The sequence below is a fragment of the Mus caroli genome, unplaced genomic scaffold, assembly GCF_978045245.1.
Source record: "Mus caroli unplaced genomic scaffold, Mus_caroli_1 scaffold_2, whole genome shotgun sequence".
NCBI lineage: Eukaryota > Metazoa > Chordata > Mammalia > Rodentia > Muridae > Mus > Mus caroli.
In genome coordinates this window covers 95,005,813-95,030,678 of record NW_028227257.1, presented here as the reverse complement: position 1 = coordinate 95,030,678, position 24,866 = coordinate 95,005,813, and the positions used below count along the sequence as shown (strand labels likewise).

General features: G+C 36.2%; 1 protein-coding gene and 1 pseudogene across 1 annotated transcript; both read right to left on the bottom strand.

The window, feature by feature from the left end:
* Positions 1 to 4,522: 4,522 nt before the first annotated feature.
* Positions 4,523 to 14,555, bottom strand: LOC110306333 (olfactory receptor 5AK3-like; annotated as a pseudogene).
* Positions 14,556 to 15,815: 1,260 nt separating this feature from the next.
* Positions 15,816 to 16,745, bottom strand: LOC110290352 (olfactory receptor 5AK2-like). The gene has a single exon (XM_021156870.1). The coding sequence runs from the start codon at positions 16,743 to 16,745 to the stop codon at positions 15,816 to 15,818; it is 930 nt and encodes a 309-aa protein (XP_021012529.1).
* Between the last annotated feature and the right edge of the window lie 8,121 nt (positions 16,746 to 24,866).

The following is a 24,866-nucleotide window of genomic DNA, read 5'->3' as shown; positions in this document are numbered from 1 at the left end:
TGTCCTGATTCTCGTAACTAGTGCTACAAGTAACATGGAGGGTAGATATCCCTTGAGAACACTTGTTGTTTCTCATTAATTAATTTATTCACTTTACATCCTGGTAGGTGTCTCCCACTTCCCAGTCCCTTCTCACATGGTCCTTCTCATTTCCCTTCCCCCTTTTCTCTGAGAGGGTGGAGGCTATGCCTGGGTATGCCCCTACCTTGGCAGATCAAGCCTCTGCAGGGCTAGGCCATCTTCTCCTACTGGGGCCAGACAAGCAGCCTAGCTAGGGGAATGGATTCCATAGAGAGGTAACAGCTTTAGGGACACCACACTCTAATTTCTAGGTGACTCACATGAAGACTGAGCTGCACATCTGCTACATATGTTGGGGGTAGGGATGGTAAGGCTCAGCCATGTATACTCTTTGGTTGGTGACTCAGGCTCTGAGAATCTCCAAGGGTCTAGGTTAGTTGACTCTGTTGGTCTTTCTTTGGAATTCCTATCCCTCTTGAGGCTGTCAATTGTTCCCCCAACTCTTCCATAAGAACCCCCTTTCCAATGCTTGGCTGTGGGTCTTTGCATTTGTTTCAGACAGCTGCTGGGAGCCTCTCAGAGGACAGCCACACTATGCTCCTGTCTACAAGCATAACAGAGTACCATTAATAGTGTCAGGAATTGGTGCTTGTCCATGGGATGGGTCTCAAGCTGGATGGTTATTGGTTGTTTATTCTCTCGGTCTCTGCTCGTCATTGTCCCTGCATTTCTTGTAGACAGGATGAATTTTGGGGGAAAGTTTTGTAGGTGGGTTGATGTCCTATCTCTACAGGAGGTGGCCTCTTTAGGTTCATATCCCCACTGCTGTGAATCTCAGCTAAAGCCATCCCATAGGCTTCTGGGAGCCTCCCCTACTCCAGGTCTCTGGCATGGCCTACAGATGCACCCCCTACCAGCAATAGATATCCATTCACTCTCCTGGCCCTCTGGACCTCTCTCTTGTCTCTCCGCACTCTTGATCTTGACCCCGCAATCATCCCCTCTCCCACCCAGTTCCTTCCCTTCATCTGCCTCCTATGAACATTTGTATTCCCCCTTCTAAGTGAGATTCAAGCATACTAGCTTGGGCTTTCCTTCTTGTTTAGCTTCTTTGGGTCTGTGGAGTGCAGTATGGGTGTCCTTTACTAAATGGATAATGCCCACTTACAAGTGAGTGCATACCAGAGAACACTATCTTTAATGGATTTTACAATGCTGAGTTATCACATGTTCCCATCTTAAAGCTAACTTAGTTTGAGTGCATTGATGTTTTAATATGATATTTAATATGCTGCTGTTTTTACCTCACATTTATATATTAATACCTGTAAATGATTTCATACTGATTCTGAGGCACTTGGTTAGCTAGCTTTATAATGTCACTTTAGAAGTGTACTTTCCTTCTCTGTCTCCTCTCCATCAGTTCAAGATTTGGTATAGCCCTTAGTATTTTGTTTTTGGTTCATAGTACTTCAGTTGGGAGAAAAGGGCTGTATCTTCACTATTGTATTTCTTGGGTGGTTGCTGCTCTTCAGTGTCTCTTGTAGCACTGCTTGGCAATCAGTATATTGCCTTAGAGAGTTATTATCCCATCAGGTGGTATAATCTATTTCCATGCTGCAGAGTTAATTATTCTCATATTCTTCTACTTCTTTTGTCAACAGTCATACTTCTTTTGCTAAGACAGCAAATAGCAAAATGGTGAAACAGAATATCCATTATCACTGCTATTTTAACTGCATGGAATAAGAACTCATATTCATTAATTTACTTGAAAATACCGATTTTAATTAGATTAAAATAAATTACTTTCTTCTCACCTTAAAGTTATCTTACTACTCATGGAATATGAGCTTCATTATTTTTCCTGTTATTCCTTACTTGTAGCTATAGAGGTAAAACATTATTAGGACATTATATAGTATAGTTTAAGGCTTTTCCAAAATTGTGGAATATTAGTATATGCATATTTGTAAATTTGGTTTCAATTTTGTCCTTAAACAAATAGTGGTTTAAATGATCTTTAGAGTCTTAAGTGCTAGAAACCTAGCCTTACTTAACCCATGCTCACATTCTCTCTGGGAAATACATCTTTTACAATCTCCTCCTTTACCTGTCCTGTGGAGAGGCCCACAGGTTCTAAGAAGTCAAACAAAAAATGAACCACAGCCCTTAACTTGTTTTTGGCTCAAGGCATGCTTGTTCAGAAGGTATTTAAAGATGTCATTACTGCATGGATTAACATTTTCTTTGATTTATTGAAATTAAAATGGCATTTTATCATGTTTCCCTTTCCCCTTATTCTCTCCAATCCTTCCATGTACCATGTACCTCCCTCACTCTGTCTCAAATTCATGAATTCTGTTGTCTTTTTCTTTAGTTGTTGTTATATATATACAAACACATGTATTCCTAAATGTATACTAAACATTTTATATATATATACATACATATACAATTTTCTCATCTCATATAACTAACTTATCTTATAACATATCCTATAACCCATATCAAATAATTCTATAATTAAATACTTTCAATTTTGTCATTCATAAGTTATTTAGTTATTTCTATTGCTATTAATATTGTATTTCTTTTATGTCTTTATATTTATATCTCATATTTATGAATAGTGAAGACATCTCACTTGCAATACAAATACCCCATGAACCTTTCAGAATTTTGAACAGTTTAGTTCCTTTGTGCCAAGGTTTTTATGGGCATTATATTGAATATTATTAGTTATAAAGAGAAGTATCAGGATGGGTAGGCAAAAAGATAGTCCTTCTCAGGAAATAGTCCACAGTGCCAAAGATACAAACTCGTCCTTTACTTGTAGACAAATTTGTCTGAATTTCAAAGTAGAATTAAGGTTTATTATAACAGAAGGGAGGATGGACAGGCTTCTCACATGCAGTGTAAGACCAGAGTTTTGTAATTTCTTTCCTTCAATGTACCTTGTTCTATGGATTGGGTTTTCTTGAAATGCTGTGGTTGCCTCATGGCTCAGTTGTACCTGTATCATCTGTGAAATGTGACCTTTTGGAAACTCTGCAGAAATAGCAAAGTCTACTGTGGCAATCCTTCCGCTAAGTACCATCTACCTTACAGCTGGTTACTGAAACGAAAGGGAGGAAGTGATAAAGTCATTTTGTTTATGAAAGCATGTATCTTAACAGGTCCAAAATTATTTTCTTTCACAAGTGAGATAGGTGTTTTGCGCACAGGGGTAATTTTTCTCTTCAAATAAAGTACTTGGTCTTAATTTTAAATTGATTTGTAGACTTGAACCTTGAGTTTTGTGTTTCTCTTTTGTTTTTATTTGTTAATATTTAGATATATCATGCATGAAGTATGTGTAAATGAGTATGTTTTACACTAAGGAGTAAACTTTTAAGGGTGTTGTCTTAATGTTGTATTGCTGTGAGGAGACATTGTGACCAAGACTATTCTTATAAAGAACACACTTAACTGGGGCCTTGATTACATGGGAGAGCATGGTGACATGAAGGTAGGCAGACCGACATGGTGCCCCCAAAGCATCTGAGAGCTCACATCTTATCCACAAGTTGTAGATAGAAAGTGAAAGAAAGAGAGAAAGAGAAGGGAGGGTCGGTGTGGGTTTTGTAAACTTCAAAGTCCACTCCTAGTAAAACACCTTCCCCCAATAAGGCCACCTCCTAACCCTTTCCAAACAGTTCTACTAAGTGGTAACTAAGTATTCATCTATATGAGCCTATGGGGTATCTTTACTAAAACCATCAGAGGGTACAGCCATACATTCATATTTCCAATAATAATACTGATATGTGATAGATTTTTTCAAATACTAGAATAATTTAATAATTATTGTGAAAATAGGACAGGAAGGATGGATGTTGTTTCCTAATGCCTAGGTATCTATGGGCATTTTGCCTATACTTTTCCTATTCTACTCTACTTTGCTGTATGTATTGCCTTAAAGAATTCTGTGTTAGAGTTTCCTGCATAATAATAACATGGACAAGCAGAGAAAAAAGAGCTATTATCCTCAAAGAATAAAGAAGAGAGGATTAAATATAACTTTCCCATTGGAGAATCTTCATAGTCGAAGGTACTGATACATTACCTCTGTTTTCTTTATTGTAAGATTGATTTTATCATACCTATTTTCAAAGAGGCTCAAAATGTACATAAGAAAAACTAGCTATCCAGATGGATTCTCTTTCAAAAATACATAAATTAGAATTTTATTTATTCAGGTCAGTGGATTATCTGATTAGAATATGAGAGGTCTTTGGTTTAATTCTCAGAACTGAGAAAGCAAGTCTATTTATTTAACAACTTAATGCTTTTATCTACTTTTTTAGATGTTATTGATAAATAAGCGTTACCTTTGTGTGACATGAACATTTGTCAAATCTTCCAAAGCTAAGGACAAAGCTCTGTTGCCTTGCCTTCAGAGCCTCATTGACATGAAGACTACATTTTCCACTACAAACACTTGTTTTTTTATGTGCCTTCAGACTTCTATCACATCTTGGTTTCTTACACTATACATGAGGAGGTTTAACAAGGGGATAATAGTAAAATAGGACACATGAGTCACATTCTTCCGCTCTTGAGATCTGTTGATCCCAGGAAGTACACACAGGTAGCAGACTGTTCCGAAGAATATGGTGATTGTGGCCATGTGTGTCACACATGTGGAGAAAGCCTTTATCCTTCCTGCAGCAGAAACATTCTTAGGATAGCAGCCAAAATATGTGTGTAGGAAATATGACAACAGGCACAGAGAAGACAAAGTTAAAACCCACAAAACTGTCAATAGCACAATATTGAAGTCAATACTGGAGCAAGAAGGTGTGAGTATTGGTGGCACATTGCAGAAAAAAAAATGATTAATGGCATTGGATCTGCAAAAGTTTCGGTAGAAAGTGAAACCTGTATTTATAGAGGCATTTAGGAACTTTATAGTGTATGAACCAAGTAGCATCAGAATGCCATCTCTGGGACATGATATTAGGACAGTGCAGTGGGTTACAGATGGCCACATAGCTGTCTACAGCCCTAGCAGTTAGGACGAAGCAGTTACTGTTTACAAAGGTACCATATATATTGCATTGCATACAATTATATGTATGCATATAATTGCATACAATTGCATTGCCCATCCTATGAAGGGGAGGAATGGTATTGTGCTCATAAAATTTTGCAATGTCCTGGGAGTGATGGCAGAGGAGTAACAGAGGTCAACAAAAGCCAAATGCTGCAGGAGATAGTACATGGGAGTGTGCAGTGAAGAATGGAGTTTGATGAGCAGGATCATGCCAATGTTGCCCACTAAGGTGGCTTTGTAAATTACTGGGAAAAAGTGGTAGAGAAAATAAGTCCATTTTGATTTGTTTTTAAGATGTTATAATATTTGGTTTTACAATGGCTTCAGAGAATAGTTTCTATGTTTTTTATGTATATTTTGAGGGTGGCTGCATGTCTGTGCATGTGTGTGTGTGAGTGTGTGTGTGTGTGTGTGTGTGTGTGTGTGTGTGTGTATGTGTATGCCACAGGTCAACCATGGGAATCATTTCTTATATGCCATCTACCTTGTTATAGAATCTCACACTTGGAACTCATGGGATCCACTAGACATAGTGCTAATGAGCCAGCAGTCTTCCTGCCTCTGCCTCCCCATGCTGTGTTTTCTTTCTTTCAAATGTGGACTGGAGTCGATGGGGATCTGAGCTTACTTTACTGACTCAGCTATTCTCAGTTCCTCCAAGATCAGTCTCTCTGTTTTGCTTAACTTCGAATTCGAAATGAAAGTATGCTTATTTCATTTACTGGTTGTTCCTCTATGCTATATATTTGAATTAAAATTTTATTCACTCACGCCAGTTATTGTATATGGAAATCAACTTACAGTACTACATAACCTTGAACAACTTATTTGCACATACCCATTTTATTTCTCTCTTCTATTTGTCAACTGTGCTTTAGCTGTCATGTACAGTCTTCTGTCAGTGAGTTTACTGAGTTATCTATGAGAAACTGCTTGTTTCTTTCTATGATTTCTAAAAATTCATGAAAACCAAGAGACGATGTTAGCTTTGTCAAAATTCTTTAACAGTTTTATGTAAACAAGGTCACTTTCTGTTCTTATGCCACTATGGGCCACTTTGGCAGATCCACAGCCTGATGCTCCACACACCACACTTCAGTAGCTTTTCCTCATACTGTTCACCTCTCAGCATTAATCTGCGTTCTCTGCTAGTGATGAGAAGATTGGTCACATCTTATTTGTGGCAAATAATCCACTGTGAAAATGTCTCAGTGATATGTTCCTATGAACAAAATTACCAGTTTGAAGCTTGCATCTCACATATTTAATGTGACCGAACATCTACAGTACACATTTCTGGTAACACCTACCTCTGTGTTCCTTCCTACCGGAGTGTGTGATAATTCACCTATTCTTATTTCTTTATGGAGTTGGTATTTATCATACCTTTAATCCAGGAAGACAGGTATCTAGTAGTATTTTACTTTTCCTTTTACTGCATAATATTTTGATTAATTTAATATTTAGATTATTGATATTTGACGTTTCAGTAAATTGCTTGTTTGTGATGTATGGCAATATTTTGAGTAAATAGCATGTATAAATCAATAAAATAAAATAAATTTGAATTTAAAATTATATGTTACTTTAAGTAACAGTTTTAAGAGGCAAGTAATGATAAGAAACTACACCATATCTACACAGAGGATCTATCTATTTGTGAGGTTTTACTCAGTATGTCATTCTTCCATCTACAATCATGTATCTGCTAATAAGATAAATGATGAAAAGAGAATGAGCAATTACCTGAGTAATCTGAGCATGAGCTGTTTCTGAAGCTTCATTTAAACTCAGAACTGTACAGGGGTACAGAGACCCACTAACCTGCTTTTGAGTTCACACTGCTTCAGAAAGAGGACATCACTCTTTCCAATTCAGTTTCTTTCTGGTAAGATGGGATTGCATAATTACTTAAGACAACATGTTGACTGTAATAGCACTTATGTAAGTTAATGTTTGAAAACAAGTTTAACTAAATTATAGTAGCTTTATCTTTAAGATTACTACACAGCCCCTCAGAGTGAGATAAACATGTAATTATGGAAAGGCACCCACTTTATAATATAATGCACAATTGAGAAAGCATTTTAAAACATGTTTCATATACTTTCACTGAGAAATTCTGTTTCCTCACTCCATTTTTATAATGAGTATCATGGAGCAAATGACTTCTGGTCTTGAAGGTGGAATATTCTAGAACTTAAGATGAAACCCTTTGCTATATCTGAGCAGTGATGCTCAGATGTTGGAAACCTTACTGCCTCTGCTTTCTCTATATTACCTTTCCCTGCAGCTCTTCTCTCTGAAGCAGGCCCAGGCTGGTTGCCCATCAAGGCCCCTGTGAGTGTTTTCTGCTCATCAGAGAGTTCATAGCTAAGGCATAGGGGATCAATATTCCTTGAACTTGAGGTTTTAAGGGCTGGGATACAATCTCATACATTATTTTTATAAGTTGCATTTGCAGAATACATTTTAAATTATTAGAGAGGTCATTTCCCCTGTTATTTTCATTATGGAATTTTTTGCTTGTTTTTGTCCTGCTGCTTTTATTTAACAATTATTTGCTTTTCCTGTTACAAGTCAGGTTGGGCATCATTCCAAACACAGGATTAAGAAACTGTGTTTAGATCCAGATATTTAAAAAAAAACCATAGAATTCTGAAATTATGTGAATGTAAGATCTAAATTTAAAGGCATTAGGTAGAGTTGGTGTGGCACTAGAGATTCAGTTCTGGCAGAAACCTCCACACCAATTTCCATAGTGGCTGAACAACTTTAGACTCACTACAGATAGTGAATAATGGTTGGCCTTCCCCAGTTCATGATGGATATGTGGATAGTAACAATGCTGACAAATCTTCAAGCCATACTGGAGAGAGTTTGAGTAAAATGTCTTTATGGCTTCTTCTGCAGAAGGTCGGTTATTAATGACATTATATATAATTCATTACTGTTACCTGTAGGAATGAGCTCCAGTTTCCCAAGGTGTAGCTCAGGGAAGTAATACATCCATTCTTAGGTCTTTTACATTACCTTCATTTCATTTTTCCCCTGATACTGTCTGTGGTGTTGGATGAATATCTTCAAAAATGTTCAGTAAGCTGAGCACTATGATAGAATTTATGACACAGAATCTGTGCCAATCCAGATAGCATCCAAAATTTCAGGGGCCCTAATGACTACTCTTTTTACACCAATTAGTTGCAAATATAGGGTCCAATAACTCATACATTTATAATCTCAAGCAATTCTTTTAAAGAAAATGGTAAAAATCTCTTTCAGTATGAAGTAGTGAGATATTAGGGAGAATTGTTGTGGTTAGATGAGGTCTAAAGGTCAGGGGTTTAGTGTGAAGGACTTGAATCTATGTGTCACATGACAGTGTTTTCCCTTTCTTCTCTTTGAAAATTGAGTGAAAGTTGGACAGTTTGCAGCCACTTAAAACTCTCTGCCAGAACTCTATAATGCTAGCAATGTAATATCAGACTTCTGTTCTACAGATTCATGAGACATACTTTATATTGCTACAAACAAACAAACAAATAATCCAGCCAGCTGACCAAACAAACAAATAAACAAACAAACAAAAATACCAAACCCCAAAGATCTAAGACATCAGGAAAGTGCCATCATACAAACACAGTTTTATTTTAGCGAGATGATAATATTAGAACCACCCCATGAGATTCTTAGAGCAGTCTTAAAGGGAGGGATACTTGAAAACACCATCCGTTTCTAGAATATGTTTCTTTCTAAATTAGAGTAATACATGGGTGAGTATTGCCAACTTCTGAACTTAACTCGATCGATGGTGGCCAGGATTATACTGGGGATTAAAATTTTATGTATAAGACACTGGTAGACTACCAAATAATACACCTCTATAGTCAATGCACTTTGAAATTGGCACGAAATATCCCAAACTGTCACAACAAATCATTTTGTTGGACTATCCAGCAGTTAAAGCCTCCAGGGAAATACCTTTTAGTAACTGAGGTCAGAAGGCAGGATTTTCTTTATCTTATTGAGTCTAATGGTTTACTGCATACCTCAAATATATAACCTTTACTTGGCAACCACATTCAGAAATGAAAAGTAAGATGGACATTACCTTAACCCTGACAGAAACTATATGTAAGCTGTTTACTTATAGCCACATTATCTTTCTGTTTAATCATAGTTCTTTCAGAAAGGATTAAAAAAATGAAATTCATATATTTTGCCATGACAGTGAAGACACTAATGAAATGATAAAAAATTCCTAGTCTTCCCATGTATATAGATGTTTTCTTCTCCTATGCCATTCCTACTGCAAACTGTTTGGTAAATGTAATATCTCTTTCACCAAATATGAATAAGTTCATATTTTATAAGGCTACTTCTTCCTTTTCCTTACTAATTGAAAACTGGTTTGTGATTTAAATCTGTTTATATATAAGAGGTAAATATTAGGTTTATCACTCAGTCTTTAGAAAACATGAGCTTTCAAGAGTACAGCACTACATCAGGTAGCTGGTAGTATACTTTCTCACTTAATGGACTCATCCACGTTGTCTGTATGCAATCTTTGTTCATTGTTCAAGAACTACTTTAATGAAGTAAGGTTGTAAGTTCATGATACTTAGTACATGCTAGGAATAAACTAATGGGTCTCTTGTCCCAAGAGAAAGTGATCTCTAGTATTTTTTAGATATAAATCAATACTAAGATGAGTCATAATTGATCAGGGTCTCAGTAGAACTTTCAGAAAACTTATGTACAATATTGCCGTCCAGAAAATATACCTTAGTAGTTGGAGTTGCTTAGGAGTTTGATAAATACGAATAGGTTGGGAGATGGGTGGGATTTTAATGGATATTAAGGTTATTTGGAAGGAGAAGAGAATGGTCAGCAGAAAGGCTTGAGTGCCAGAATGGCACTCACGGTGATAGTGTAATAAAGATAATGAGGGAAGGATCTGAAGCCGCTTTCCTGATCCACTGCAAAGCAGTGGGTTCCTATCTGCAGCAAACTGCTTTCAGCAACTCTAAAGCTGTTTTAAGACCACCTCTTTCTATTTTATCTCACTTATGATAAAAACAGAAAATGTTTATAGTGTGGTTTGTTTCAAAGGAAGTATTAGACTAGAAATAAAATAAAGGGCTAAGTAATGAAGAAATGTATTTCTTTTTCTTTTCTTTCATTTTTTTTTTTTTTTTGTTTAGAAATGAGTTTTCAAGTGACGTGAAGTACAGCAAAAATGAAGTCAACATGGTCAAAAAAATAACTTGAATCAGAAGATAGTCTTAAAATAAATGCATTTATTTTACAGAAATAATTTGAATTTATAAAGGACCCCCTTTAAATTTAGGCAACTAATTAAAGAAGAAAAATAATGAGATTCAGTGTTAATATCAATTATATCATAAAATATATTTTTGTAACCATTAAGATATATTTGGAAATAGATCCCTTCTCTTGGGCTCCATACACTGACTGGCCCACAACTCCAGCAGGAGACCCTTGCTTTACCTGAGGCTACATAAGTACTAGGAATCCAAGGTAAGACAACACCCACCTCTTGCTCACACTCCATAAAGCTGGCCCAACAGTTCTTCACAGCTCCCCATCTCCTGGGCTTCATATGATAGCTGACTGACAACTCTAGCTGAAGACTTTTGCATTACCTGAGGCCATGCTGGTACTATGAACCCCAGATGACAAAAGGCCAGAGTAAGAAGACATTCAATAGTAGCCAGTGAAATAAGGCACCACCACTAGAGCCCAGCTATTCTACTACAACAAGCTCTGGATATTCCAACACAGTTGAAGTACAAGAAAAAGATCTTAAACCCAATCTTATGATTATAGATACGCTTATAGAGGAAATGAATAAATTCATTAAAAATCCAATCCATGGAGTACAAAGAAAGAGGTGAAGGAAATAAAACTGTTCAACACTTGAAAATGAAAATAGAGGCAATAAAGAAACACAAACTGAAGGAATCCTGAATGTAGACAACCTAGGGAAGAGAACAAGTACTAGAGATATAAGCATCACTGACAGAATACAAGAGATGGAAGAAAGAATCTTAGGCATAGATGATATGATATAAGCAACTGATACATTGGTCAAAGAAAATGTTAACGCTAAAAAGGTCTTAACACAAAACATCTAGGAAATCTGGAACACCATGAAAAGACCAAACCTAAGAATAATAGGAATAAAAGAAGATTCCCAGTTCAAAGCCATTCTGAAAATCAGTATTCCTGTTTTTCAGAAAATTGAAAATCTATTTATCTCAAGACCCAGCTATACCACTCCTATGTATATTCCACTCCAAAGGACTCTCCACCAAACCACAAGTTTGGTCAACTCTATTCACAGTAGCTTTATTCATAATAGTCAGAAACGGGAATCAACCTTGATGTCCTTCAACCAAAGAATGAATAAAGAAAATGTGGTACATTTACACAATGGAGTATTACTCAGCTCTTAAAAACAATGACATCATGAAATTTGCAGGGGGATGGGTGGAAATAGAAAAAAAATCATCTTGAGTGAGGTAACCCAGACCTGAAAAATACACTTAGTCTATACTTACTTTTAAGTGGATATTCATTGTAAAGTAAATAAGCATGCTACAACCCACAGACCCAGAGAAGCTAAGCAACAAGGAGGACTTCATGAGAGTGGGGATGCATGAATCTCTCTGTTAAGGAGAAATAGAGCAGACATTGTGGATGAACAGTTGGGGGTGTGTCTGCACAGGATGTAGTACATAAATAGGAGGGTTAGGTGTAGGAGATGAAAAGAGAGAGTACTGGGAGAGACATCTGTAATTTGTGAGCATCTCTGGGATGAACTAGAAACTTTGTGTAATAGAAACTCCCAGGAATCTACAAGGATGATCTTAGCTAAGACTCCTACAAATAGCGGATACAGAGACTGAACTGGCCATCTCCTGTAGTCAGGCAGACTTCCAGTAGCAGGACTGAGACATCAACCCATCTATAAAACCATTTACCTACAATTTGCCCTGTATATAAATTGTGCTGTGGTTCAGGTGGTTCAGCAATTGTGGAAATGGCCAATAGATGACTGGCTCATCTTAAGACCATCTTGCTACGGCTTGGAGGACCAGGTCCCAGAGGATGGATAGCCAAAAGACCTAGGATAGAAAATGATAAGTTGGTGCCTAGTCCAATTGTTGTAAGATAGTCTTCACCCAGCAACTAATGGAACAGATGCAGAGATCCACAGCCAAAGTAGGTGAAGCTTAGGGAAATCCTGCAGAAGAGGGGAAGGAAGGAGTATAGTAGCCACAGGGCTCAAGGACATCAGAAGAAAATCCACAGAATCAACAAACCTGGACTCATAGGGCCTCAATGAGACTGAACTGACAATCAGGGAGCCTGCATGGGTATAGGCTCTTTGCATATATGTTACAAGTGTGTAGTTTGGTCTTCTTGTGAGACTTTTAACAGTAAGTTCAGGGCCTACCTCTGACTCTTTCACCTGCTTTTGAGACCCTTTCCTTTTAGTGGGTTGCCTTTTCTAGCCTCAATATGAGGGAAAGTGAGTATCTTTCTGTAACTTGGTATGCTATGCTTGGTTGATATTCATGGAAGTCCTACTCTTTTCTGAAGAGAAAAGGAGGAGGGGTGGATGAAGGGGCAGAATGGAGGTGGGGGAACAGATACTGGGAAAAAAGAAGGAACCTAAAACTGCAGTTGCGATGTAAAATCATGATTTGATGATGCAAAATTTATCCATGTGTATCCAATCTAACAACCTTTTTCCTATGGCTTTTTTGGTGGAGGGGGGTGGCAGGGTGGGAAGATTCAAGACAGGGTTACTCTGTATAGCCCTGGCTGTCCTGGAACTCACTCTGTAGACCAGGCTGGCCTGCCTCGAATTTAGAAATCCACCTGCCTCTGCCTCCCAAGTGCTGGAGATAAAGGTGTGTGCCACCACTCCCCGGATCCCTATAGCTTTCTTCTTCTTCTTCTTTTTCTTCTTCTTCTTCTTCTTCTTCTTCTTCTTCTTCTTCTTCTTCTTCTTCTTCTTCTTCTTCTTCTTCTTCTTCTTCTTCTTCTTCTTCTTCTTCTTCTTCTTCTTCTTTCTTTTTCTTCTTCTTTCTTTTTCTTCTTCTTCTTCTTCTTCTTCTTCTTCTTTCTTTTTCTTCTTCTTCTTCTTCTTCTTCTTCTTCTTCTTCTTCTTCTTCTTCTTCTTCTTCTTCTTCTTCTTCCTCCTCCTCCTCCTCCTCCTCTCCCTCCTCCTCCTCCTCCTCCTCCTCCTCCTCCTCCTCCTCCTCCTCCTCCTCCTCCTTCTTCTTCTTCTTCTTCTTCTTCTTCTTCGTTTTTTGTTTTTTGTTTTTTGTTTTTTGTTTTTTGTTTTTTGTTTTTTTTCGAGACAGGGTTTCTCTGTATAGCCCTGGCTGTCCTGGAACTCACTCTGTAGACCAGGCTGGCCTCGAACTCATAAATCCACCTGCCTCTGCCTCCCAAGTGCTGGGATTAAAGGCGTGCGCCACCACGCCCGGCCTCCCTGTAGCTTCTTATAGCATGCTTTACCTTATGTCTTGCATACTGTAAATTGAAATATTCGACACAGGAATTGTAATGCTATAGAATAGTGAAGCCACCCTTAAATCTTCAGGATTAACAAAATGGTGCCCTAAGTATCTGGGAGCTAGAGTTCTACAGAATATTACTAAATGAATGTCTCATGTGGAGAAGTTCTTCTTCCAAACAGTACAGGATAGTTTTAGAATGGTGGCCATGGTGTCTATTTAAAAGATGATAACTCACTCAATGAATGTCAAGTCAGATCTCAAAGACAACAAGAAACCTGAGGCTGGCATTAAAGTTGGAGCACAAAAGTGCACCAACTGGAGGAAATCCACAAAGAGAGTAATTGATGGATGGTAGACTTACAGCATGAATGAAACATTTTAAAATTGTGTGCTCAGAGGTTCACTCAAATAGGAGCCAGCTACTATCTAAATATAAACGTTTTATGGACATGAGTGTGTTAGTAAAGTGGTTTATAGATGGGCACATAATGGTCTATTGCTATAGCTGCCAGGAGGTAACAGCCATGAGATGCAAATGTGTCATATACCAACAATTACATTACATATCCTCCATATGATATAGGTTCTATCTTCTACCTTTCTATGGTATGGTCTATCTTCTTCCACAAACTTTTGCAGCATTGTGGGAGTGATGATAGATGTGTAACAAATATCAACAAAACCAGATGTTGTAAGAAAAGCATGGGAGTCTAAAGTCTGTAATCTATGTTGATGAGGAGGATCTTTCTAGTGTTACCCACCAAAGTTGACATGTAGATGACCAAAAACACAATGAAGAGGACCCAGCAGAACATCACTTGCTGGACCTTAAATCCAAGAAGATAAAAGTCTGACTCAGTGCCATTTCCATAAGTCATGCTCCCTAGTAGGACTAGAAAAGTAGCAAGACAGGAGGGAAATCTTTGTAACTCTTTTTGATATAAAGATAGTCATATAATATATATTTAAGATAGTCATATAATATATATATAAAGATAGTCATATAATATATATTTCATATAATATATATTATATTAAGATAGTCTTATAATATATATATATATATAAATATATATAATATATAATATATATAATTATATATAATATATATATAAAGATAGTCATATAATATATATTTCATATAATATATATTATATTAAGATAGTCTTATAATATATGTATATAAAGATAGTCATATAATATATATTTCATATAATTTGAAAATTAAAATTTCCTCACAAGCATCATCTAGGAGGTTTTATGCTTTCTAAAGAGATTTTAAAATATTCTTGATAGGAAATGATCATATAAAGAGAGCATCTGAGCCCTGGATCCACTTGAAAATGAATAACTCTTTATAAAAGAATATTAACCTTTAATGTATATTTCAAAGAAACAGATTCATATTATTTTCTAGTAAATTAGATGCAAACCCATATTAACAAAGAACAATATTCAAATATTTTTGTGCCCTTTCAACGTCTCCAACATTTCTCAGTCACTTATTATTTTTTTGTGTGTGTTTTATTTTTGGTTTTTGGAAAGCTGGTGAACACTCTCCTGTTAATCTTCCCACCAACTATTCCTTCACCCTTAATTGACTAATGATGTGTGGAAGAATAATCACAAAAGGGGTCTTAGATTTTTTTGTCTATATTGTCTATTCTTCTGATTGCTGGACTCTACAGTGTATACTATCATTCTAGACCCTTACAGAAGGTTTTATAAAATTTAATTACAAAAATGACAGTATCATACTTGTACACAATTCATACAATTCTGTTAGCTCCTATAAAATGCGGCGAAATACCATATTTTTTTTTTCATGAGTACTATTTGGAAAGGGGCTCATAAAAGATAAAAAAGCAATATCAATACTTTATTTAGATACCTGGATGAATATCAATAGTAGAGTACTTGATTAGATTGTAAGAAATCTTAGGTTTACTTCACAGCACTAATAAAACAAGCTTATTTACTTCATAATTTAATTGTTTTTATGGTACTTCAGGTATCATCAACAGTCAACTAGTGCCTTTGTGTCATATAAACATCTACCACGTCTCCTCAAGCTGACCAAGAATAGAACCTTGTTGCCTTGCCTGTTGAGTAATGTTGATATGAAACCACATTTTCCTCTAGAAACATTTGTTTCCTATGTGCCTCAGGGCTTCTATCACATCCTGGTTTCTTAGGCTGTAGATGAGGGGGTTTAACATGGGAATCATAATACCATAGAACACAGAAGCTACCTTCTCCTGTTCTTGAGATCTGTCAGTCCCATGAAGTACATACATGTATGAGAGTGTTCCATAGAATATAGTGACAGCGGTCATATGGGATGCACACGTGGAGAAAGCTTTTCTCCTTCCTGAAGCTGAAGACATCCTTAGGATGGCAGCCAAGATAAATGTGTAAGAAAGAATGACAACAGACACAGTGAATGTCAAGTTAAAACCCACAAAAATTGTCAGTACCATGATATTGAGGTCAATACTGGAACAAGAGAGGGCTAGAATTGGTGGTACATCACAGAAAAAATGATTAATGACATTGGATTTACAGAAGTTTGATAAGAAAGTAAAACCTGTATTTACAGTGGCATTAAGGAAGCCCATAGTGTATGAACCAAGCAGCAGCAAAATGCAGAGTCTCTGGGACATGATAATAGGATAGCGCAGTGGGTTACAGATGGCCACATAACGATCGACAGCCATAGCAGCAAGGATGAAGCAGTCACTGGTTACAAAGATACCATAGACCAGTAATTGAGCTAAGCATCCTGTGAAGGAGATGGATGGTTTTGTGCTTACAAAATTTTGCAGTGTCCTGGGAGTGATGGCAGAGGAGTAACAGAGGTCAACAAAAGCCAAATGCTGCAGGAAAAAGTACATGGGAGTGTGCAGTGAAGAATGAAGCTTGATGAGCAGGATCATGCCAATGTTGCCCACTAAGGTGGCTATGTAAATTACTAGGAATACCACAAAGAGGATGTGCCAAGACTCGTTTTGACCAGCGAATCCCAGGAGAATAAATTCAGTCACTTTGGAGTCATTACTGTGTTTCATGGTTAGTAGAAATCCAATATCAGCTGAAATCAACAAAGGAAAAAAATGGCAGAGAAAATAAGTCCATTTTGATTTGTTTTTTAGAAAGGTTAGAGTATTTGTTTTTAATCACTTCAAAGAATACTTTAATTGTGTATGTATGTGTACATTTATGTGAAATTGGGCATATGTGTACAGGTGCATGCACACACATGTTTATGTGGATATTTGAGAGCTGAAGGTGACATTCACTAGGTATTGTCCATCTTTTGTTTTGCAACAGGTTTTTCATTTTATTTGGAACTTGACATGTCAGCTAAAGTGGCTAGCAGGGAACACCGATGATTTCTCTGTCTCAGTTCTGGGTTTATAACTGTGTACCACCATGTTTGTAAGGTTTAGTTTTATATGGTTTCTGGAGATCTAAATTCAAGTTCCCATAGCTGTATGTGAGTAGTTTACTGACTGGACTATTTCCCTTGCCCCTCAAAGGTTATATTTTTCTGTGACATATTTGATGGCATTTAAAGGCTGAACCTTACTACTTAGATTACTTTCATCCATATTTTTAAGAAACTGCTTTTGAACAAATCCACTCTCAGCAACCACTTGTTATTTTATTAATGTAACAGTTTAACAAAAATGAAAAAAAAAGCTTATTTTCTTTTCTGATTGTTCTTTATGCGCTATATTTTAATGAAAACATGTTCATTAATAATTGTGACTGAAAATCTGGATCTAACATTATATTCCTGTACAATATTTCTCTAAGTTAATTCCAGGCCTCACTCTGACCTTTCAGCCTCCTTACTAACTCCGCCTCGCCCACCATGGACTTATTGTCATGGAAGATAATTTTCCCAAAGAATAGAGAAATATTATTTGCTTTGTAAAATTTAAAAATTGTGTGAAAATTGATAAAATGTCAGCTTTATCAAAAGTTTTAGTTAATTTTCAGTGATCAGGATTACTTCCTGTGTTTTCTTCATCACAGACTAGGCAGAGTCCATGGCTTGGTATTGGTTCCATACATATCATACATCAGTGTGTTTGCATCTTATTGCTCCCCTCTCACTGTTCACTTGTTCTGCTGCTAGTGCTGAGCTGGAGCTGGCTACAGCTCATCTCTGCTGTAAATAATTCATTGTCACAATTTCTATGTGACACATTTCTAGGAACAAAATTACTGAATTTGAGTATTGACGGTGAGCTTTATGTGATGGGTGTGCTAGTGTTTATTGCTATTGATATATATTCACCTCCCTGTATCCCTACTTACTCATGAAATTGATGTTTTCTTAAGGAAAATAGGTGTCTAGAAGTGTCTTTTTTTGTAAAAATAATTTTATCGCTTTTTAATGTTCTTAGATTTTGACATTTGTCTCTTTTTAGGAGGTTGCCTGCCAGTGTCTCTTTCTCATGATTTGATTTGTGAGTGATTTTTGGAATTTCCTTTAGTTGTCAACACTGATATTTTCACATTCTAGCCTCTTTTCAGCTAGTCTATTTCATCTTTCCCAGAGCAGAAATAATCAGATCTGAAATTAGAATTGATTACTTTCACCTATTCTCTTATGAGAAAGCTTAATAATTGATAATTTTGAGCTCTTGTATTCTGTTGAGGAAATTTAGTGTAGCCCACTACTTTCTCAAACATATTTCTGGCAGAACTAAATGCTGAAATAAAACTACTATATTCTTACCTTGCATTAACTATAGCTAATGTTGGTTAAACAATGATACTTTGTATTATGGTTTTATTTTATCAATTATTCTCAATATTAATTTTTAAGAATGTTGACTAACTTGACTAAACATCTAGAGTCTAATCATATGTGTGAATGCATGTCTGTTTATGAACATTTGTGTGTGTGTGTGTGTGTGTGTGTGTGTGCCCATGCCTTGGAACGATTAAAATATTTCAAAGCATTAGTTGATTTTTGATCTAGTATTTTAAAATATCATAAGGCACTTGATTCTAATACATTACATACAAAATTTAGCACATGTTTATGGAGAAACTATTTCCAATTTTAATGAATATTGGCTTTTACTCTTTGAGAACTTCATATATTGTGTCTACTCCTTTTTCTCCCCTTTTCCCTGTATATTCTCCCCAAATATTCCCCTCCCAACTTCATGTCCCCTTCTTAAAAACAAATAAACAAACAAACAATACAAAGTCAAACAACCTCCTAAATCCAGTGGGTCTCTCATATGTGTTTATAGGAGTTGGGCTATTTACTGGGACACAGAATTCAATCATTATACACAATTAATAGAGTAATTATTCTCTCTCCCTCCATGTAGGCAACAATTGATAATAGCTCCATAGTAAGGGGTGGAGGCTATCAGAACTCCTCCTTCATTAATGAATAACTAAAAAATATTCACCAATTTCACGAGGTTAAAAAAAATAAAACAAGTTCAATATGAGAAAGAAAGCTAAAACTCCAATTTGGGACTACAGTTGCAAACATCTTAAATTCATTCATGATTACAAAGATGACAGAGAAGATCAGTAAGTGCCTATTTCTTTCCCTTCTGGATTTTCATTAAAATTACATTAAAAACAAAGTGTATGTGGGTACCATATTATCACCTTTAGATATTGGATGACGAACCAAAGCAAGTAGATTTGGCTTACAGTTCCAGTTAATCTTGGCAACAGATGGTGGCCTTATTAAGTGCTGTGGGGGAGCAGATCATGGGCTTCAACAGTATAGGTTTTCCTTAGATGATAAAGAACAGAGTATGCCAGGGCATTTTCAGATTCACAAACCAAATGTGCCATATTTCTTGTCTAGGGATGGGGTAAATAAAATGAAGAGAAGGAAACCTCCCATAAATTGTCTTTACAAGAAAAAAACAGTATAAAGGGAAATACATTTCTATTGATTTCCAGGTAATTAATATGAAGTTACATTTATCCATGGAATGAGAACAATTTTAACATTGAAAAGTTAGTTGATATAGTTTTCTATATGAGATAGTAGAGTGATATCATTTCAGAAGATACCAAACATTATTTGGCAAAGGTTGATAATCTTTCTTGGGAAATCATAAATGGGGGGGTAATGATGTCACCCTGATAAATGGGTTTACAACATTTCTGTGTCATCACTACCAACAAGTCATAAGAAATGCTTATAAATGAAGGAATACTGTAAGATTCCTTAAGTAATTGAATATGTATTCAATGGGCTTTGATACCCAATCTGGGTAAAAGGCATGAAAAGAAATTAAACATAACATAACTATAAGGGAAAGATAATGATCATTATTATATTTAGATATTCCAATTATCCTGAGGGAATAATTTAATAAATTGTTAGTGGAGCAAGTAAAGTCGTTTAATACTAGGCTAATATATGGAAGTATATTTAGTAGAAAAAAGTACTCTAAAAAATCTCTACTATAATTCAGGTCTGGCCCCTGGGTGCTACAATATCACCTTGCTAGACAAAGTACATCCACTCATGCAATAATGACATGATTGTTCCAAAAGAAATCAACCATTTTATGACTGAATCCAAGCAAGCCTGGTTTATGGAACAGAATACATGTGTGGTACTGTAAAACCTGTCGAACATGTATGACTAGGACAGTCATGGTCCTTTGAGGGAAATTTACTGCTGATGTTTTGCTAAATGAACGTCTAGTCCTACTGTCATCTAAATAGTATGTTTATATTCATAGACGTCTGTATCTCTGAGCCTTAATTCAAGAAGCCTCTTTTAATCATGGGTGGTGATCAAAGCAGGGGCTCATTATTCACTAAAGCACTGAAAGTAAGAGATATTCTAGTGCTCAGATCTAACTGGGATATCTATACCACCCATTCTGAGCCCCAGGAAACATTGTAGAAGAGTTAGTGGAAAGACTGTAATGGCCAGAGGATGAGGAAGAGTACCATAAAATGCTGTTTATTCTGGATGTGATGTGGCTGTTGCAATTATAAACATTCATAGCTATGACCACTTGCAGAACATCCCTGTTACACCAAAACACAGGAAAGTAAGTGGAGAACTAGAGAGGAAAAAGAAGGTTTCATCAAGAGATAAGAGAAGGTAATGAGAGGAGGGTGCAATAGCAAGATTTTGTGTGTAAGTAAGAAACTACAAACCACAATGAAATCATACTAAACCAAAGCAAAACAACAACAAAACAACTAAAACAAAGTAAAGAAACATTTTAGTGAGATTGCCCCAATATAGGGGAATGCCAGGGCCAAAAGAATGGGAATGGGTGGGTAGGGAAGTGGGGGGCGCTATGGGGGACTTTTGGGATAGCATTGGAAATGTAATTGAGGAAAATATGTAATAAAAATATTAAAAATTAAAAAAATTAATGTTAAAAAGCTGGATGCCTTCAAATAAAGACTTTTAGCTTTTTTTGAAAAAAAAATCTAAATCTAAATATAATAGACTATTTTTCATGAAGGAAATAACTTTTCCTGAAGACTTGAAAAGTCCAACAGACCAATTTCTTGGATAAAATGCAGAACTGTACCATTACATTTTCAACATATTAATCTATAAATTTTCTGTAGTTGCAGTTACATCCTTAAGAAAAAAATATGTTTTACTTGACTATTCTATATGGAATTTGAAAGGAAAATAGGTTGAGCAAACAACTTGACCTGCCAGACAGCAGAAGTTACAGAACAGTAATTATGATGACATCATGCAACTGTCCTGAAGGTAGAAGAGCATGTTGGCAAAGCTGAGAAAACAAACTATGCAAGCTTCTAAAAGAAGGAGGAAACCAGCAGCCTCACCCAACGATAGTGCCTGTATATCACATCAATAACCATCATGCCATGCCAGTAACCAATAGCTCTATAACTGCACTTAAAACTTGCTCGACAAGACAGTAACTACGCCTTGTACTGGAAACCTGGCTAACTCCTCAGTACTGGTGAAGTCATGGATATTGGAGGAGAACCTATAACCACCACTTTCCTAAAACAGCAAAATCTATAACAATAATCTAAATATTTGTCCCAATATCCACAGATAAGTGTAGCTTTTACCCCTAATCAAGGAAACTTCTTTTTGTAATAGAGGGAGATCACCACAGAGGATGACAACCAATCAAAATGCAGAGTTGTGGAGTTCAGTCCTAGTAGATACATCCATAAAACATCCCTGTATCTAAGGCTCAAGGAACATTGTAGGTGACTGGGTGGAAAGATTATAAAAGTCGGAGGATCAGGGAGGGTTTTCTTTTTGAGATCCTGTCTCCTAGCTCTATCCACAAAGCATCACCAGCATGACTTCCTAAACAGGAGCTGAACAAGGATGAGACCAATATTCATGCCAAATGGGCCTCAATCCTACTCAAGCAACAATGGTCAACAACAACAACAATACCAATCGTGGGAGAAGTAGTCTTTTCCAGGGAAGAACATATCCACACCAATTAGCCACTCTTAAAAACATGTGTGCAAGTTATAGTATACAGATGGAACAGGTTATATTTAGTAGTATATATGTATATATTATATGTATATGTAATAACTAAAGAAAAAGGAGTCTGTGAATTTGATAGAGGGCAAGGAGGAGTTTGTAAGAGGGCTTGGAGGCAGAAAAGGGAAATATAAGATCACAATAAATATTAAAATTCACTGTGATGCTATAAATACTTAGGGATATGAAGAAATAATACTGAATTCCAACTTTATGCTTTACAAACGTTGTTTCCTAGTGCACTAAGGATTTAAACATGTACATTTGTTTTTGATAAAAACACTATTGATTACTTGTGACTTAGCAATACAGAAAACATTTAGATAAATTATAAAACAATATGGAATACAGAAATTTTTGAGAGTGGAGAGAGAATTCATAGACTAAGAGAACTAGCTGTGAAATTGGACATAGGTGGACAGGTTCCTATAACTTAAATAGAAATATAAGGATCAGCCGGGCGTGGTGGCGCACGCCTTTAATCCCAGCACTCGGGAGGCAGAGGCAGGCGGATTTCTGAGTTCGAGGCCAGCCTGGTCTACAAAGTGAGTTCCAGGACAGCCAGAGCTATACAGAGAAACCCTGTCTCGAAAAACCAAAACAAAACAAAACAAAACAAAACAAAACAAAACAAAACAAAAAAAAACAAAAAGAAATATAAGGATCTTTGTGGCTTGCTGGGCACCAGCCTATGTACAGGTAAACTAGAGACCCTTTTCAAAGAAATAAGGTGCAAGACAACCTACATCATTCTCTGGTGCACATACACACCCACTCAGACATAGACCTTTACTAGCTACACTCAAAATAAAAAAGTACCCCCATTAAAATTCTCAACAGTACCAAGAGGAAAAATATTGGAATTTAGTTATACAAATTTGTTTCAACACATATAAATATTAAAGATTCAGTATGTATAATTTTTATGAATTAATCTAATGGAAAATTTTATGAAAGATATGAGCAAGGCAATTGTAGAAGAAAAACTAAATGTTTAACTGAATATGAAACGATATACAGCTTACCATTAATCAGGCAGGTAGATATGAAAGCTTAATTAAAATGGAATTTTATTCATCAATTTAAAGTGCTAGGTTTTGTTGAGAATTGTAGATACACAGGAATACATATTTTTTTGTTAGAAATGTAAATTAGTGGCTATATTAGAGACAATTTTGAAACCGTTTAAATAAACCTGTTTCTACTGGTCAAATTTCCAGTATAAGGTAAATACTTAAAATAACTTAATGACCACATACAATAGCCATTCAAATTCATGTACATTTACATATATGTTTGTACATGAAGGCACACAAACATAGGAATATCCATTCTCATTTATTAAAGAAATTCATCAAGTGAAATTGTTACATCTGTAAATATTCCAGTGTAACTCCAAGTTAATAAAGTTTCAGAAATTCTCATGTACTCAGCTGCCAGGAAGGCCAGGCAGAGCTATGTGCAGCTCCATAGGTGTGATGGTGAATTTTGGATAAGAATGTTTCTTTAGGCTTATAATCCACTAAGTTTACCTCTACTTTGGGCTTCTCTGGCTCTTTGAAATTCCATGTGACAAACAGAACAGGGTAATCTGTAAAAAATATAACTAGGGTACCATAATGATTTTGAATAAAAACAGTACAATTTGTGTGTGTGGGTAACAGCTTTCTAGAGCTCAGGAAATAAAGCACATGAACACACACACACACACACACTGAACACAATGATGGTATTTGCTAATCAGATGAATTCTGAGAAGAGAAATGGGAAAAGAGTACCTGAATGTTCTGAGAAAGTCAAACCTCTGACGAGTCCATATGCTTCCAAAGCTTCATGTAAAGTCAGAATTGTGCAGGTGTCCAGGGACAGACTGACCTTGGCTTGATTATCATTCACAGCTTCAGAGTGATAGAGGACTTCATGCCTTCTGCCTCAGTTTTGTCTCCTGTAAGATGGGGTCACAGCTTTCCTTAAGGTGACATGTTCACTCTAGTGATTTATGAAAACAAGTGATCAGAAACAAAGTTAGTAAAACCACAGTAGCTTCATCTTATAGGCTGATATGAGGACTCTCAAATTAAGATAAATAAATACACTTATGGAAAAGTACCCACATCAGATTGCATACTGAGGAAAGGGTCTTGTAGTTTGATATGGACAGTGGAATATTCAAAATATATTTTATGCAATTTTACTTCTTTTCTAATTTTCCTCTTTTCCCTTTTATTGTTACATTTAAAAAATATAATATATATTTTGATAATATTTTCCCCTCTCTCAGCTCTTCCTATATTCTCTCCACTTCCCTAGCCACCCAACTTCCTGTTTAAAACAAAAACAAACAAACAAACAAAGAAGAAAATCAAACAAATGAAGATGACAAATTCAGACAAAGCAAAATGAATCAAGAAATGCGTTCGCACGCATGCACACACATACACAAACACACACACACACACACAAACACACACACACACACACACACACACACCACAAAAATCTATGGAGTTGGTTTTGTGTTTACAAACTATTTATGAGCACAGGGGCCGCTATGGAGTGTGCTTGACAGACTCAGTGACACTTCATTGAAAAAAACTGATTTTCCTCTTCTCAACATGTATCAATTACAAATAGCTTTTTGGTTAGGGGGTAGGAGTTTGTCTCCGTTTCT

What these genes read in the sequence shown, in the direction of transcription:
- LOC110290352 (XM_021156870.1), bottom strand. Translation starts at nt 16,745, where the DNA reads ATGAAACACAGTAATGACTCCAAAGTGACTGAATTTATTCTCCTGGGA.